General features: G+C 65.3%; 2 protein-coding genes across 5 annotated transcripts; both read right to left on the bottom strand.

Annotated features, from left to right (window-relative positions):
- Nucleotides 1-288: 288 nt before the first annotated feature.
- Nucleotides 289-4,853, bottom strand: ABHD15 (abhydrolase domain containing 15). The gene is made up of 2 exons (XM_033078405.2): nucleotides 3,858-4,853; nucleotides 289-2,690 (listed from the first exon to the last, which is right to left on the bottom strand). Exons 1-2 carry the CDS (start codon nucleotides 4,697-4,699, stop codon nucleotides 2,213-2,215), a joined length of 1,320 nt encoding a protein of 439 aa, XP_032934296.1. The 5' UTR covers nucleotides 4,700-4,853; the 3' UTR covers nucleotides 289-2,212.
- Nucleotides 4,854-4,951: 98 nt separating this feature from the next.
- GIT1 (GIT ArfGAP 1) lies at nucleotides 4,952-13,415 on the bottom strand. 4 transcript variants are annotated; one of them, XM_033078401.1, is made up of 22 exons: nucleotides 13,316-13,415; nucleotides 10,339-10,472; nucleotides 10,145-10,257; nucleotides 9,955-10,060; nucleotides 9,794-9,880; nucleotides 9,554-9,684; nucleotides 9,383-9,477; nucleotides 9,260-9,302; nucleotides 9,053-9,079; nucleotides 8,716-8,764; nucleotides 8,561-8,633; nucleotides 7,850-7,947; nucleotides 7,658-7,769; nucleotides 7,451-7,578; nucleotides 7,220-7,372; nucleotides 6,910-7,137; nucleotides 6,747-6,800; nucleotides 6,390-6,476; nucleotides 6,208-6,281; nucleotides 5,938-6,120; nucleotides 5,747-5,810; nucleotides 4,952-5,647 (listed from the first exon to the last, which is right to left on the bottom strand). In XM_033078401.1, exons 1-22 carry the CDS (start codon nucleotides 13,365-13,367, stop codon nucleotides 5,435-5,437), a joined length of 2,304 nt encoding a protein of 767 aa, XP_032934292.1. In that variant the 5' UTR covers nucleotides 13,368-13,415; the 3' UTR covers nucleotides 4,952-5,434. The 4 variants fall into 4 exon arrangements, with proteins under 4 accessions (XP_032934292.1, XP_032934294.1, XP_032934293.1 ...); XM_033078403.1 differs by lacking the exon at nucleotides 6,747-6,800; XM_033078402.1 differs by lacking the exon at nucleotides 9,053-9,079.
- Between the last annotated feature and the right edge of the window lie 810 nt (nucleotides 13,416-14,225).

Here is a 14,225-nt window from a genome sequence, read left to right as displayed (position 1 = left end):
TGGTCAGGATCTGTGTCCTGTGGCAGAGGCAAGCCTGTGAGTCAGTAGCTGTGCTGAGCATCCCGGGAAGCTGCGAGCAGAGGAGTTGGAGCGCCGGTGAGGCCGTGCTCTCCAGGTCTGGTTGTCCTGGAGGTTGTAGGGAATGGGAGCTTATAAGGATTCAAGGATCAGAGAAGGAGAGGCAGACGTGTGCGTACGGGTTTGGCTTTTGGCAAGCAAACCACCCGCTTCCTTTCTTCAGCTTTTCTTCCCTCCTAACCCCCCGCAGCTCTTCCCCCTGCTTGCTTGGAACAGGAACTTTTTTTTTTTTTTTTTTACCTGCCTAGAAACAGCTAAAAGATGGGGGAGCAGCCCTGATGTAAATAATTAACGTTGCAAAGTGAAGTGTGTATAACATAAAAGGCTACAGCCCTTTGGTGACTTGTAAATGCTTTGAGAAGGTTGTGGTAAGACGTGGAGGGGCCAAGCGACCTGCCCGGCCCCGCAGCCATCGCTGCCCCACCGCCACTGCGGGGCTGGGGGTCGGGATGGGATGGGGGGACACGCCAGGCCCCTCGGCCATGGGACCCCCCCTCGGTGTAGTGGATGGGAGGGTAGCGTAACGTGTGTAATACGGATAGGAGAAGCTGTGTGAGGTGTGTATAGTGTATATTTTTTAAAAATAGCTTGCTTGTGTTGTGAAGATTTTAAAGACAAACTTGAGAATTCTAGCCTAACTATTAACACAAGTTTAACATCAGTTACCCCACTGGGTTCAGAGCCTCTTGAATGTATATTCCTTTTTGTAACCTAAATGACCTATTCTTCTACCAGTCAGCCAGACATCCTATTTATATTTTTAATTTTATATATTACTTTCCATTTGTTTTCATTATTTCCAGCATGTTTCTGGGTTTGGGTTTTTTGTTTGTTTTGGGGGGGGTGTTTCTTTTTGCACAAGAATTGTGTGAAGTCAAGGAAATGTTAACTCAAACCTGGTATTTTCTAACCTGTTCCCCCTCCCCTTCCTCTCCTCCACCCCTGTTGTGTTTTTTTGTTTTTTTTTTCTTTCTTCCGCCAACAGTTTGGGATTTTTCTGGGCTGGGATGCAGCGGGTGGGAGGAGGGGATGGCTCTTTTCCATTTGCAGCTTTTGTGCAAATGCCAGGTCTTTTTGCCAGTCAACTAAAAAAATGCTTCACTTGCTGGTTGCTTTAAAAAGGAAAAAAAAAAAAAAACTAAATAAAAAACAAAAATGTAACCTTATCAGTGCGATGTAGACCCCGGCGGGAGGAGGGGAAGTGCACACCTGTAGCCACACACCTCTGGCTTTGGCTGCAAAACAAAAGCAAACCTTTCCTGTTGAGGAGGTGACCACAGGGCAGCTGCTGCCCGACCCCGTGGAGGGTTTGCTGGGCACAAAGCTCCGTGTGCGGCCGGGCTCGGAGCCGTGCCGGGAGCGCCATGCCTTGGGCTTGCTCTTCCCTCTCGGCGACCGCCTGCTCGTGTGCACAAACCCAAGAGCTGCCTGCTGATGACAGCAAAGCTGTTGCTGCTTTTCCTCTCCTCCTCCTCCTGCTCCTCGTCCTCCTCTCCCCCTCCCCAAGGAGGTCCAGCTCCCCAACAAGAGCTCACCCAGCGCCCGGCCCCAGCACCATGGCCGTTTGCTCTGGGGCGTCATCCAGGTATGGCCAAGCCCGGCCGGCGCCGTGCTGTGCCACAGAGCATTAGATAGAAAAAAAACACACACATATCTGCTGTTTTACTATGAACACTGGTCTGAGGTTTCCAGGCTCAGCACCACGGTGATGGGCCACGAAGGATTTAACCAGGGGAATTAAACTCCTTCTTGCTTCCGTGTCTGGTAGCACCAGCTGGTATGAGTGAATCTACAGGTGTGCGTTTTCCTTCTTGTAGAAAATGCCACGAGCACTAACTGGTAAGGCTTAATGTACAGTATATTGTCAGTATTCTGGTATTCTTCTGGTTCAACATACATTATAGCTCATATATAACCTGTATTAATTGTATAGATTGTGCATTTAAAGCTGTTACCAAGTTGTCAGAAAATAAGAGAAGAGAAAAAAAAAATAAGGTCATATGTAATATTTTGTTTGTAAGTATCCTTTGTATCATAGCAAAGGAAATGTTAAAAAAAAAAAATCAACTGTAATAAAGTAATTTTAGTACACGGAGTGTCTGCCTGCCTTTGTGAGACCCTGCCCCAGGGGGGGCTATCGAGTGTAAGACCTCTGCCAGGTGAACACGGGGGGCTCCACCGGGGAACCCCCCCACCTGCGGGGCCGCGGCTGCCCCTTCCTCCTCTCCTCCGTCCGCAGGAACTCGCCCATGGCCCTGAAATATTCCAGCACGGCCTCGTGGGCCCAGCAGCGCCCCGCTCCCCGCCGGGGGAAGCCGCAGTGCCCCCCGAGCGGGCTCAGCAGCAGGAAGAAGAAGGGGCTGCTGCGGAAGAGCTCCCTGGGCAGGCTCCGGGCCGGGGGGCCGCGCACGGGGTCGTCGGCGCTGCACAGGCACAGCACCGGCACCGCCGCCTCGTCCGCATCCCGCAGGGGCTCGTTGCGCTCCCAGTAGCTCTCCCAGCTGGTGGGGCGGCTCCGAGTCCGGCAGAAGAGGGTTTCCTCCAGCTCCCGCAGCGAGCGGCTGCCCAGAAGCCTGTCCATGTCCACCACCTCGGCCAGGGCCCCCGTGTACCTGCGGGGATGGGGCGGCCGCCGTGGGCTTGGGGCTGCAGGGATGGTTGGGGGATACTGCCTGGGATGAGGCCACAGGGAATGTTGGCAGGGGCTGGGGCATGCTGCTGTAGGTATGGAGGGTCATAAGGATGCCATTTGGAGCTGGGAGCTACAGGGATGCTGCCATGGGGATGCCACAAGCTTGTGTGCCCATGGGCTGATCGACAGTCCTGGCCCTGCATGAGGGGTGACCTCAACTGGCCCAACCCACGAGTGGCTCAGGAGGCCAATCCCAGCCCCTTGCCAGGGATCCTGGAGGGTCCCCACAGCTCAGCCCGGGTGCCATGACAACGGGAGACAGCCGGCACTCCCGTTTCGTTACCGTGACAGCAGCATTTGCAGTCGGAATCGGGAAATACGGAGGGGGGAGATTCTCTGCAGCCCACCCCCTAAAAACCCCATCCCTGCAGTAAGCACTGTGCCTTGCTGCACCCATCTGGGATTTGCTGCAGTGTCACCTGTCACCTGTTTGCCCCTATGTTTTGGGGTTTACCCACATTTTTTTGCCCCCCATCTGCCCACCTGGAGGGTGCCTTTGCCCCCACAAGCTCTCAGCACCACCCGGGGAAGTGCCCAGTTGCTCAAGGCCTTGGCCCAGGGCAATTTGTCTCCTGTCTCAGCCAGTGCTTGGTCCACTGGAGCCTGGCTGTGTTGGGCAATAGGGAACCCAGACTCCTAGGGAAGGGATGGCAGCAGTCACAGCCCCCTACCCAGCCGTGGGTCAGCATCATAGTCCTCCTCCAGGGCCAACGGGATGGTCAGGGATTGGGGACAAGGCGCAGTGCAGGGACAGGGGCCAGCCCCACACACCCCTCAGGGTCCAAAACCACAGAGGGGCTTCACCATCTCTTCCCAGGGGTGACAGATCCCCCAGCTCAGGAACCCCAAGATGCTGCCGCAGCCCCAGCCAGACTGGGGACACGCCGTAGCCCAGTTGGCCCTGTGGCAGCTGTCTCCAGGCTGGTGTTCATTAACCAGCATGTTTTGCTGCCCTCAGCACCTCTGCCCCTGCACTGGGGCTCCCGGTGTCAGCAGCAGCACCCACCCCATGCACACCCCCAGGGATGACCGAGGGCTTCCTGGTGCACCCCCGTCCCCCTCCCCAAGCCCAAGGGACTGCACTGACCTGCTCAATCCCTGCTTGAGGTGGAGGAGCAGCGGCCACTCGTAAAGCCAGGGCATCCCAGCCTCAAACCAGTCTCGGCCACGGAAGATGGGAGAGAGGCAGGCGGCGGCGAGCAGGCGGCTGGAGGAGCCGCTCTCGCCCAGGTAGGCGAGCAGCAGCCCCGAGCCCGAGCCCTCGCTGACGGCCAGCAGAGAGGCAGAGGGGTGCCGGCAGCGCAGGTAGGTCACAGCCTCCCGCAGGTCGCCGGGATCCCCGAAGGGCTGGAGCCGGGGGGTGGTGAGGGGGCAGCCGTTGTGGCCCCGGCGGTTGAAGATGACGGGGATGAAGCCCCGCTCCAGCGCCCGCAGCCCCAGCTGCAGCAGCCCCCCCGTCACCTTCCCGGCAGCGTTGGGGATGAGCAGCAGCACTGGGCTGGAAACACCTCCACCACCACCACCCGCAGCCCCCCACGGCCCCACCAGCCAGTCCAGGGCCACCAGCCCAGCGTCGGGCAGCTGCAGGAGCTCACGGGCCACCACTGGCTCCGGCTCAGGTGGCTGTAGGAGCTGCCACAGCATCTGGAGCTGGGGCCAGCGTGGCCATGGCCAGCGTCCCCCCCGCAGCGCCGCTGACCGCCCCAAGCTCCTCACCAGGTGCTGGGCCAGAGCCGAGGGCTTGCACAGCAGCCGGCACTGCCCTGAGCCCTCCTCGACCATGAAGGGAATCCCCTCCTCCTCCTCCTCCTCCTCCTCCTCTCCCACGTCTCCAGGCACCTCCAGCCTCCTTGGCCAAAGGCACCAAGCCAGCAGGCCCAGCCCCATGAGCACCGCGGCTGCGGCCACCAAACCCTCCGGGGACAGCATGGAGGCGGCAGGAGCCCCAGCCGGCAGCCCCGATGGTCGGCGGGTTCGCAGAGCGACGGCGGGGCCGTGCTGGGAAAGCCCAGCCCCGGGGCTGGGCAAACAGCAGGGCTGTGCCGGGGATGGCGTGAGCAGCCGCCAGCAGGGCCAAGGGGACTGGGTGAAACGGGAGGGACACGTGGCCAAGCTCTGCCTGGAGCCGGAGGGGTTGAAGCCCCTGCAGCCACGGACCCTCCATGGGCGCAGGAGCCGGGGGCCGTGCAATGCTCACACCTTTATTGATACAAATGTACAAGGACACATCTTACAGTGGGGAGTGCGGCCCCAACAAGGGGCAGGACACCCGGGGAGGGGTTCAGGACGCCCAGGGAGGGGGGGACCCACGGACGCCCCAGTCCAGTGTAATGCCATGGGTGGCCTTGGGGGTACCGGCCACCCAGAGAGGGGCTTTGTGGGGGGTGAGGGTACAAGGCCACCGCCGCCACGGACAGCTACAGAGCCTATGTACAGGATAAGTTAGGCGCATGCCGCGGGGGGCTGTACAGGGGACGCAGGCACCTACCCCGCAGGCTGAGCACCAGCTCCTTGATGGCGCGGGGGGCACGAGGAACCCCGCAGCCCGGCTCCCCAGAAAGGCCACTTGCAGCCACACTCGCCCCAGGTGCCGGCTGCTGCCGGAGGGAAGGGAGACACGGAGAGTGTGGGGGCCTGGGGACATGGGGGGACGCGGGCTGGTGCTCACTGCTTCTTCTCACGCGTGGTGATGGTGACCAGCTGCTTGGCGGCCTTGGCGATGTCGTAGGCACACTGGATGACCTGCTGGGTCAGGAGCTGGTAGTCCACGGTGGCACCGGGCTCGGGGGGCACGGTCTTGCGGCACTCGCTCTGCAGCCGGTAGGCGCTGGTGTTGAGCAGCCGCAGGGAGCTCCGCACCGTCTCCAGTGCTGGTTTCTGTGGCAGAGCACAGGACAGTGTCACAACCTATGCTCAGGGGGCTGATACTGTCTGGTGGGGACCGCAACCGTGCCAGGGATGCATCGTTCCTCCTACCTTAGGGAAGAGTGATGCCATCTCTGTCACAGCCAAGTGGATCTTCTCTGAGCAGGGCACAAAGCTGGGGGCAAGGAAAAAGGGTGAGCAACGTGGAGGAGAGCAGGTCCTGAGCATGGAGGGTGACTAGACATGGCACCATCTCTGGTCTGGGTGTCCAGAAGGACCCTGAGGCTGTACCCCAGTCCCACCTGTCATGCTTGGACTCTTGTGCTGCCCGCAGCAGCTCCTGGATGTTCTTGGTGACCTGCTCAGTTTTGAGGATGACATCCTCCGTGCTGGGAAGGCCGGGGTCCAGCTCCCCGTCCAGCGGGTCCAGCTCGTGGGGGAAATCCTCATCCTTGCTCAGGTCCACAAACCGCTTCCCCTCCATGCTGCAGGGACCAACCAACCGCCCTGGGTCAGTATCAGCCCCCTGTGTCCCCAGGTACCCTGGTGCAGCCCCCAGCCCCACCACTCACCTGACCAGAACCTCACCGGCCTGTGTGTTGTCATAGTCGCTGTCAGTGCCGCTGCCGTGCCGGTCCAGCTTGCTCTGGAGGGGAGAGGAGCAGTGTCAAGCCCTGCCCAGCCCCATCCCCAACCCCACACAGGGTTGGGAGTCTCCCCACCCAAGAGTTGCTCCCCCTCCCTGATACATCACCATGTGCCGGGCACCATCAGGCGGGCAGGAGAGCAGCGGAGAGGATGGAGGGAAGGGCACCGAGGAGGCAGATGGACCTTTCCGGATCTGGAGGGGGAAAAGAGGGGAAGCCCATGCTGAACGGGGTGCAGAAGGGTGTGGAGCCGACCCCGGTGACGTGCAGGGGAGGACGAGCACAGGGGACACCGCCACCCTGCATGCAGGAACATCACGGAGCTGCCATCCCTTGGGGAGGTCCCCGGCCTGACCCAGGGGGGTGCAGGGCGGTGGGGGACAGGACATCCCAAAGGCCACATCCTGGGCAGGCGACAGCCACCATGTCCCATGCAGGAGCCGCCCCCGCTGCGGCCCCCTTACCCGGTACACGCTGGCCGGGATGTGCATGGAGTACAGAGCCTCGTCCTCCACCTCCTGGCGACACACGAAAGGTTACGGCCCCGCGGGGACAGGACCCAGCACCCTGTGGCGCTGGGGGGACAGCTGCACCCCAAAACCCTCCCACCCAGCCCAGCACACTCACGCCAGGGCTGAAGGGCTGGAGCCGTGTCACCAGCTCCTCCACCGGCTGCCCGAAGGGTTTCAGCGCCGAGCCTGGCTCGTACATGGAGAAGGCCTGGCGGTCCCGGCGGTGCGGGGGGGCCGTGCCCGGGGGGTGCCCGTGCTCCGGCCGCTCGCTGGGGGCCGGGGTGGGATGTGCAGGACCAGTCTGCTGCCGGATCTGCGTGTTCTCTGCCTGCAGTTTGTGGATCTGCAGCCGGGAGAAGGGGGAAGGTATCAGCGAGGAGCAGGGGTTACGCTGAGGAGGGGAGTCCTGCCAGCCCCACACCCACCTCACGCTGCAGCCGGCGCAGCTCATCGCTCAGGCTGTTGTTCACCTTCATCAGCTGCTGCACCTTGGCCTCAGAGGCAGCCAGAGCCTTCTTCACCTCCAGGTACTCCTGCAGCGTGATGGGGCCATCTGACAGGTCGGAGGAGTCCATGCTCTGCAGGGAGAGGAGCTCAGCACGAGGATCCCAGAGCCGGGGGTCTGGGTGGGGGTCCAGGCCGGGGCCCGGGCTCACCCTGGCGCGGTTGTTGCGGGAGGCGTTGCGCAGCAGCTCCTGGTCCGTGTCCTCGTCAGAGGCGACGCTGTCGTAGTCGTGCTGGTCGTCCAGGTCACTCTGGCTCCGCAGCGAGTAGTCGAGGGCGTCTGGGGGAGGGTAGGGCGGGTGCTGAGCACAGGGTAGGGGGGAGTGCTCAGCCCCACCTCGCTGCCCTCCATGCCTCACCTGTGGGACTGAGCAGACTCTTCCCCTGCTGCCGGCGCTTGGCTTCCCCAAGGATGTCGATCAGCAAGGTGGCAAACTCCCTGGCGTTGAACCTGGCCAGTTTTTGCCGGCCCTGGGGGCAGGAGGGAGAAAAACGGGATGAGCAGAGGTCTGGGTGCACAGCGGGGTCGTGTGGCCCAGAGGGGGCCTCACCTGGTTGCGTGTGGCTGAGTACTCGGGGTTGACCGGGAGGAAGGGGACGGCACTGCGCTCTGTCACCAGCGTGCTGTGGTTCTGCGTCGTCAGCCAGACTGCAGGAAGGCACCTGGTGTCAGACCCAGGGGGACACAGGGCCCAGACCCCCCCGGACAAGCAGGCTGCAGCGCCCGGAGCCGGCAGGACGCAGGCGCGGGCGCAGGGCCAGCCCGCTGGGGTTGGGAGTGGAGCCTGGCCAGGCTGACGGGAATCGCCTCCCCCAGCCACCCAGCAGGGCTGGGGACCCCCCATAATCCCCTAACAGAACCCCCCCATGCTCTTCACCCTTCCAGGCTCCAGCTCAGCAACCCACAGCTGGTCTGAAGATGGTTTGACACGTCTGTTGGCACCCGCCCCGCTACAGAAACGGGACAGCCCCCACCCTGCCACCCCCCAGATCGGGGGCATCGCAGCAGGCTGAGCCCCCATCCCCGGGGGATCCCGGCACCCACCTCCGGCAGCACCCCAGCCCTGGCACCCAGCGGCGGCCCCTCGCGCTGAGCAAACCTTCCCGGCCGGAGGAATGAAGAAGGAGGGGCCTGTGGTCCCGGCGGACGCATCCAGATCGGGGGGAGCGCAGGGCTCAGCCGTGGCCCCGCCGGCTGCTCCTCCCCGCTCCGTGACGCCCGCCCCGGCCCTGGGGGGCTGCACCCCGCACCCCCCGCTCACCCGCGTCGTTCTCCCGGCGGTCCACCTCGTCGTACACGTCCATGGCCAGCTCCTCGAAGAGCCGGTTGCTGAGCTGCAGCAGTGCAGGGGACAGCGTCAGGCAGGATGAGAGGAGCAAGCGGGACACCCCCAGCCCTGCCCTGGCCCCCACTCACCGCCTGCAGCTTCTTCTTGGCTGCCTTGGCCAGTTCTGAGAGGTCCAGGCTGGGGGGTAGGGGAAGGGGGGAAACAAAAAAGTGGGGGTTATTCCTGGCCTGTTCCCACCAAAACAGTCCCCAGCTGCACCCCACCAAGACAGGGATCCCCCCTCAGGCATTGGGGGCTTCACCAAGCAGGGCTGGCGGGCAGGCACAGGGGGATGAGGTGGCAGGGGGCGAGCGGGACCCCCCTCCCCGAGTGCCCCCCAGGTGCTGGGCTGGGCCGAGCGGCCAGGGCTGCAGGGGGGGCCCATGCCAGCAGCATGGGGGGCCCCCAGAGCCGAGCAGACAATACCTCTGTGCCATGCACTTTGGGCGCACCCTGCGCTCCGGAGAAGGCAGCGGAGGGAAGAACAGGATAAAGGCGGACGTTAAACGCGCGGACACGCCGACCCCCCGCCCCCCAGGGATGCTCCAGTGACCGGGGTCCCCCCTCAGCCCAGCGGGGACACTGGGGGGGACATGGGACAGGGCAGCGGGCCCACGGGCGGCAGGCACTCACCTGTCAGCCATCTGTGGGATGATGTAGTGCCCATTCTTGTGGTCTGCACAAAGACAGGGGTGGTGAGCAGGGCCACGTGGCTCCTCCAGGGTAACCCCCTCACCCCAGGACCACCCCACTCACCTGGCTTCCTGCCGCAGAGGTAGAAGGCCAGCCGGTCGGTCAGCTCATACTGGCACTCCACCAGCCGCTCCGCCAGCTCGTGCTGGGCTGCCTGCCTGTGGGAGGGCCGGCAGGGGTGATGCCCACCCTAGGTGGGGGTGCAGGCAGGGTCACCCCCTTCCCTGCCCTCACCTGGCATAGTCAATGGGGGTCCGGCCGTTCACGTCGGGCGCCCCGGGGTCGGCACCGTAGACCACCAGCAGCTCTGCCTGCAGGATCTGCCCGGCCTTGGCGGCCACGTGCAATGGTGTGGTGCCCTTCTCCTGCGGGCATGGGCAGCCTCAGCCCTGCAGCCTGCATGTGGCATGGGGCTCCAGGACCCCCCTGGGCCCCACACCACCTCTAGGGTCCCCGAGCCCCACCAGAGCTCACCGGGTGGAAGAAGTTGGCCTGGGCACCCAGCGAGAGCAGGCGCAGGCAGGTCTCCAGGTTGCCCGTCCGCACGCTCGAGTGCAATTGCTGCAGAGGAGAGAGCTGGTAATGGGGGGATCTGTCCCCACTGCCACAGGGGGGTCCCTGAGCCCCGACCCCACCTTGCTGAGGTCCTTGGCAGTGACGCCGTCGTCATCCCGGCAGGGCAGCTTGTGGACGAAGGCCAGCATCTGGTACTTGGCACGGATGAACTCAGACTTGGTAGGGCTGGGGGTGGGCAGTGGGTTTTGGGGTGAGGAGGGGGCTCCCAGCCAGTGCTGGCGCCCTCCCCATAGCACAGGGGGTACTTACTGCACTTTGTCCTGGGGGTTTGCCTTCCGGCGCCCGCTCTGCACCTGCGCTGGATCCAGCAGCGAGTGCTCCCAGATGGAGTTGGCCCCATTGCTCGCCAAGGTGTGCACCATCTGCAGGGGACAGGCAGGGCCCAGTGGGTATGGGGGGTCCCAGTGGCCATCTCCCCACATTCCAGCGTCCCCAGCACGCACCTGGAGCAGGGTGGCGGGCCAGGGGCTGTGGCGCAGGTGCTTGACGATGGAGATGTGGCGGCCCAGGCTGCGGTGCACGCTGCAGCACTCGTCGCAGATGAGCACCCCGCGGTTGATGGACGCCCAGCCAGGGTCTGCGGGTGGCATGGGGGTGTCAGCAGGTGTCCCCTCCCCATGCGGTCCCCTCCTCATGCCTCCCTCCAGCAGGGGGGATGCGTTGCCACAGCAACCATTTCCCAGGAGATGGAGAGGGGCTCAGCCCATCACCAGGGGAAACCCACGGGTTTCCCATAGCAACCGCCAGACAAAAGGGGGGGCAGGGTTTGGCCCCCCACCATCAGGAGGACAGCTGGTGGCAGGAATGATACCAGCAGACTCTGATCAGGGGCACCCTGGCTCAGTGCGAGGTCACTCACCCCCAGAGCTGCTGGTTGGGTGTCTGGGGGGTCCTGTGTGGGGCAGTGTGCCCCACTATGGGTGGGCACTCCCAGTCCATGGGCTCCTGCGTAGGGTGGCCACCAGTTGTGCAGCCTCAGCACCCCAGAGCAGCCAGCCCACAGGACACCCCAGCTCCGGGGCAGGTGCCATGGCCCCCCACGCCGCCGTGCCCTGGCAGCCCCGGCCTGCCCTGCCGGACTGGAGCCCTTTGTGTCCCCGCTGGGAACAAAGGGCCGTTTGAGCAGCCGCACTGGCCCCGCGCTGGCACCAGCCCCGGCACCCGCTCCCGGCCAGGCAGCAGCTCCCCACCCAACCCACACCCCAAAAACTGGTCCAGGGGACGAGGGGGTCTGGCGCCGTGATGTGGGCGTTGAGCTGCAGCTGTTCACAGCAGCATGAGGACAGGATTTGAGGACCCCCGCTGGGTCACAGCCCCCTCCTCTCCCGGGAATCGCAGCCAAGCACGGGGTGACGATGCTGAATCGCTCCCAGGTGTCCGGGAGTCCCGACGGGGGAGTCCCGGCCCCACCCCCTCCCCTTGTTTCTGTAGGTCCTACACAAACACCACACTGTCCCACGGAGGGGGGCAGCTCCAAGCCCGGGGATACAGCGCCTGAGGGGTGGTCCCACTGGCCTGCCCGATGGCCCAGAGCGGGGACAGTGGCCCCACGACCTCACAGAGGGAGGAAGGCAGGCAGGCAGGCAGCCAAGCCTCCCCCACTTCCTTCCTCCCTGCAGGGTCCCCGACCCCTCCCCACGCACCCCTCCAGAAGACCCCGTTTTGGGGGACACACCATCGCCATCCTGCCATGCTGCAGTGCCCCGGGGTGGGGTGGGGTGGCCGGGGGGAGTGGTGGCCCCCCCAGCCTGGCAGCCCCGCGCACGCAGATGGCAGCGCCTTGGCAGCCGGTGCGGCGGCATCTGTGCCTTCGCACCCGCTGCCCACGGCCACCGCCGGGAACAGGACGCTCCGTGCGGGGGGAGCCGGCCCGCGGCCCCCCAGCCGGGTGGATCCAGAGTATCCCTGGGGCAACAGCCCCTCCCGCCCTCGGACAGCTGGGATGTGGTGGGATGTGGATGGGCACTGCAGCAGCTCGGGGAGTGCTGGCCCAGGGACACCCCAAACCTTGGGAGGATCCTGGAATCCAGGCGAGCTCCCAGCACCTCAATCCCTGCATCGGGATGTGGGCTGACACCGGCACCCCCAGCAGCCGGCCCCGCACTGGTGATGCCAGGGCTGGGGCCAGCTGGCTCCCCTGCATGGGGCCAAGGGAGGCCGGGCAGAGGATCAGGGCACCCCACGGGCACCCCCCGTGCAGGGCCAGGCAGCGCATCCCCGGCAGCGACAGCGGGTGCTCCCAGCGCGCTAGGAAACGGCCTCTGGACTTTATAACTCATTTCCTCCCATGGCTGCCAGGCGATAAGAGATTGGAATAAACTGGTTTCCATTTCCCTCGGCCGCAGCAGGGAGCCCCGGCACCGCCCCGGGAACCCCTGGCCCCCCGCTTGCCCGCGGGCACGGGGGATGCCTGGAGGTAGGGCAGCCTTTCGCCCACGCGTGCCGACAGCTCTCCTGGCAGGATCCGGCCATTGGCACGTGGCCGGAATAATTTCGGCACAGCCTTGGCCCGCGGGCAGCTTTCCGGGGCCGGCTCGGAGACCCGTTCATTCATTGCCGTGGGGCCACCTGCACTGGCTACGGGCAGGTTTGGGGTCCGGCCCTAACGTGGGCAGGGTTTGGGGGGGCCAAACCCACCGTGACGCCCACGGGAGCGTGCCCAGAGTGGGGGCTGCGGGCACCGGCACCGCCGGGGATGGGAATGGTCTTGCCCAGGCTCGGCTCCGGCTTGCAGAGCCCAGCTCACCCGACCGGCACCGCCAAGCCCGGATCCGGCTGGGGTGGGTGCTGGCTGTGGGGTGCAGGAGGGTGTCCCCCACCATTTACAGGGTCACCAGCGCTGCTGGCACGGACCGGCGAGTCCCCCGGCTGTGGCAGCAGCCCCCGCGCTGGGGTGAGAAAGCTGCGGGGGGTGCGGGGGGGCGGTGGGGACATGCGGGGTGCGCTGGAGCGGCACGGAGGAGGGCATGCGGGGGGATCGGGGTCGTGTCTGGAGTGAATTTGGGTATTCCAGGAGGATAAAAGGGGGTGCAGCAAGGGGGTCATGAGTTTCATCAAGGCGCTTCACTGGGGGCACATCAGAGGGTTCCTGGGGGGCAGGAGGGGGACTCAATGGGGCTCCTTTGGGTGTGCAGAGTGGAGTGCAGAAAGGAATAACCAGGGCGATCCTGGGGGCACTCCGGGGATGAAAAGGGGTCTCGATGTGGGGTGTGGAAGGAGAAGCAAAAGGGGTCACGGGGAGCAAACACCGGGGCGTACCGAGGGGGCAGACGGGGGTGCGGGGGACGCACCGGGGGTGCCATGGGGCGCAGAGGGGGCTCTCGGTGGCGCGGGGGGCGCGCAGGGCAGGCTCCGGGGGCCAGCAGGAGGCGCGGGGGGGCTGGCGGGGCCGTGCCGGTGCCGATGCGGGGGGGCCCTTACCTGGGGCGCTGCAGTCGGCGCACACCTCTGCCCGCGGCGCCTTCCGGGACATCCTCAGCGGCGAGGCGGGCCCGGGCCCGGGCCTCTGCGCCAGCGTGGGGCGGCGGCGGCGCCCCCGGGCCCGCCGGGGGAGCGGCGGCGGGGAAGGGGGGGGGGGCCCGGGCGGCGGGGCGGGGGCGGCGGGGCCCGGGGCGGCGGGGCCGGGGGCTGCCGGCTGCTCCCAGCGCCCGGCGGCTCCGCAGGAAGCGGCGCAGGCCCGGCCCCGGCGGAGGAGGGGCCGCACCGCCCCCGCCCCGCCACCGGCAGCGCTGCCGCGGCCGCCCCGCACCGGCACCGGCGCCGCCCCGAACTCGCAGCCGCACCCGAACCCGCAGCCTCGCCGGCACCGCCCCGCACCGGGACACGCACCGGCACCGCCCCCGCCCCGCGCACCGACCCGGACACGCTCACGAATTCGCACGGGCACCGGCACCGCTCCGCACCCGCACCGGCGCCGCCCCCGACCCGCAGCCGCACCTGCAAACGCCCCCCGGACAGCCCGGTCCCGGACACGGGCACCTCACCTGCTGCTGGGCATCAACCCTGCCCTTGCTCTGCTCCTGATCCCGGGCATCCCCTAGTCCTGACCCCTGTGCCCGTCCTCGGTGCGCTCCCGGTCCCATTTTCAGCCCAGAGCACTGTCCTGGTCCTGCTCGCAGCCCTTGTCCTGTTTATCCTGGAGGGGTGGCACGGGTCCCATTCCTATTCCGGGTCCTGTGTAACCCAGTCCCAGGCCAGGGCAGCCCCAAAATCGCTTCAGTCCTGCTCTGGACACTTGTTCTGGATCCAGCCGCAGTCCTGGGGCACCCCCAGCCCTCTTCCTAACGCCACCTCCGACACTGTGCACCCCACTGCGGGGCACACCCCTTCT

This window comes from Catharus ustulatus, chromosome 22 (genome assembly GCF_009819885.2).
Source record: "Catharus ustulatus isolate bCatUst1 chromosome 22, bCatUst1.pri.v2, whole genome shotgun sequence".
NCBI classification, from domain to species: Eukaryota; Metazoa; Chordata; class Aves; order Passeriformes; family Turdidae; genus Catharus; species Catharus ustulatus.
Note: the sequence above shows the minus strand (reverse complement) of the source record. Positions and strands in the feature narration are given on the sequence as shown.

What these genes read in the sequence shown, in the direction of transcription:
- GIT1 (XM_033078401.1), bottom strand. Translation starts at nt 13,367, where the DNA reads ATGTCCCGGAAGGCGCCGCGGGCAGAGGTGTGCGCCGACTGCAGCGCC. An exon ending in GAGTCTGCTCAGTCCCACAG is followed by an intron (nt 7,579 to 7,657) that starts GTGAGGCATGGA and finishes ACCCTCCCCCAG; the next exon opens with ACGCCCTCGACTACTCGCTG. An exon ending in TCCCGGCCAGCGTGTACCGG is followed by an intron (nt 6,477 to 6,746) that starts GTAAGGGGGCCG and finishes TTCCCCCTCCAG; the next exon opens with ATCCGGAAAGGTCCATCTGC.
- ABHD15 (XM_033078405.2), bottom strand. Translation starts at nt 4,699, where the DNA reads ATGCTGTCCCCGGAGGGTTTGGTGGCCGCAGCCGCGGTGCTCATGGGG. An exon ending in CTCAAGCAGGGATTGAGCAG is followed by an intron (nt 2,691 to 3,857) that starts GTCAGTGCAGTC and finishes CCATCCCCGCAG; the next exon opens with GTACACGGGGGCCCTGGCCG.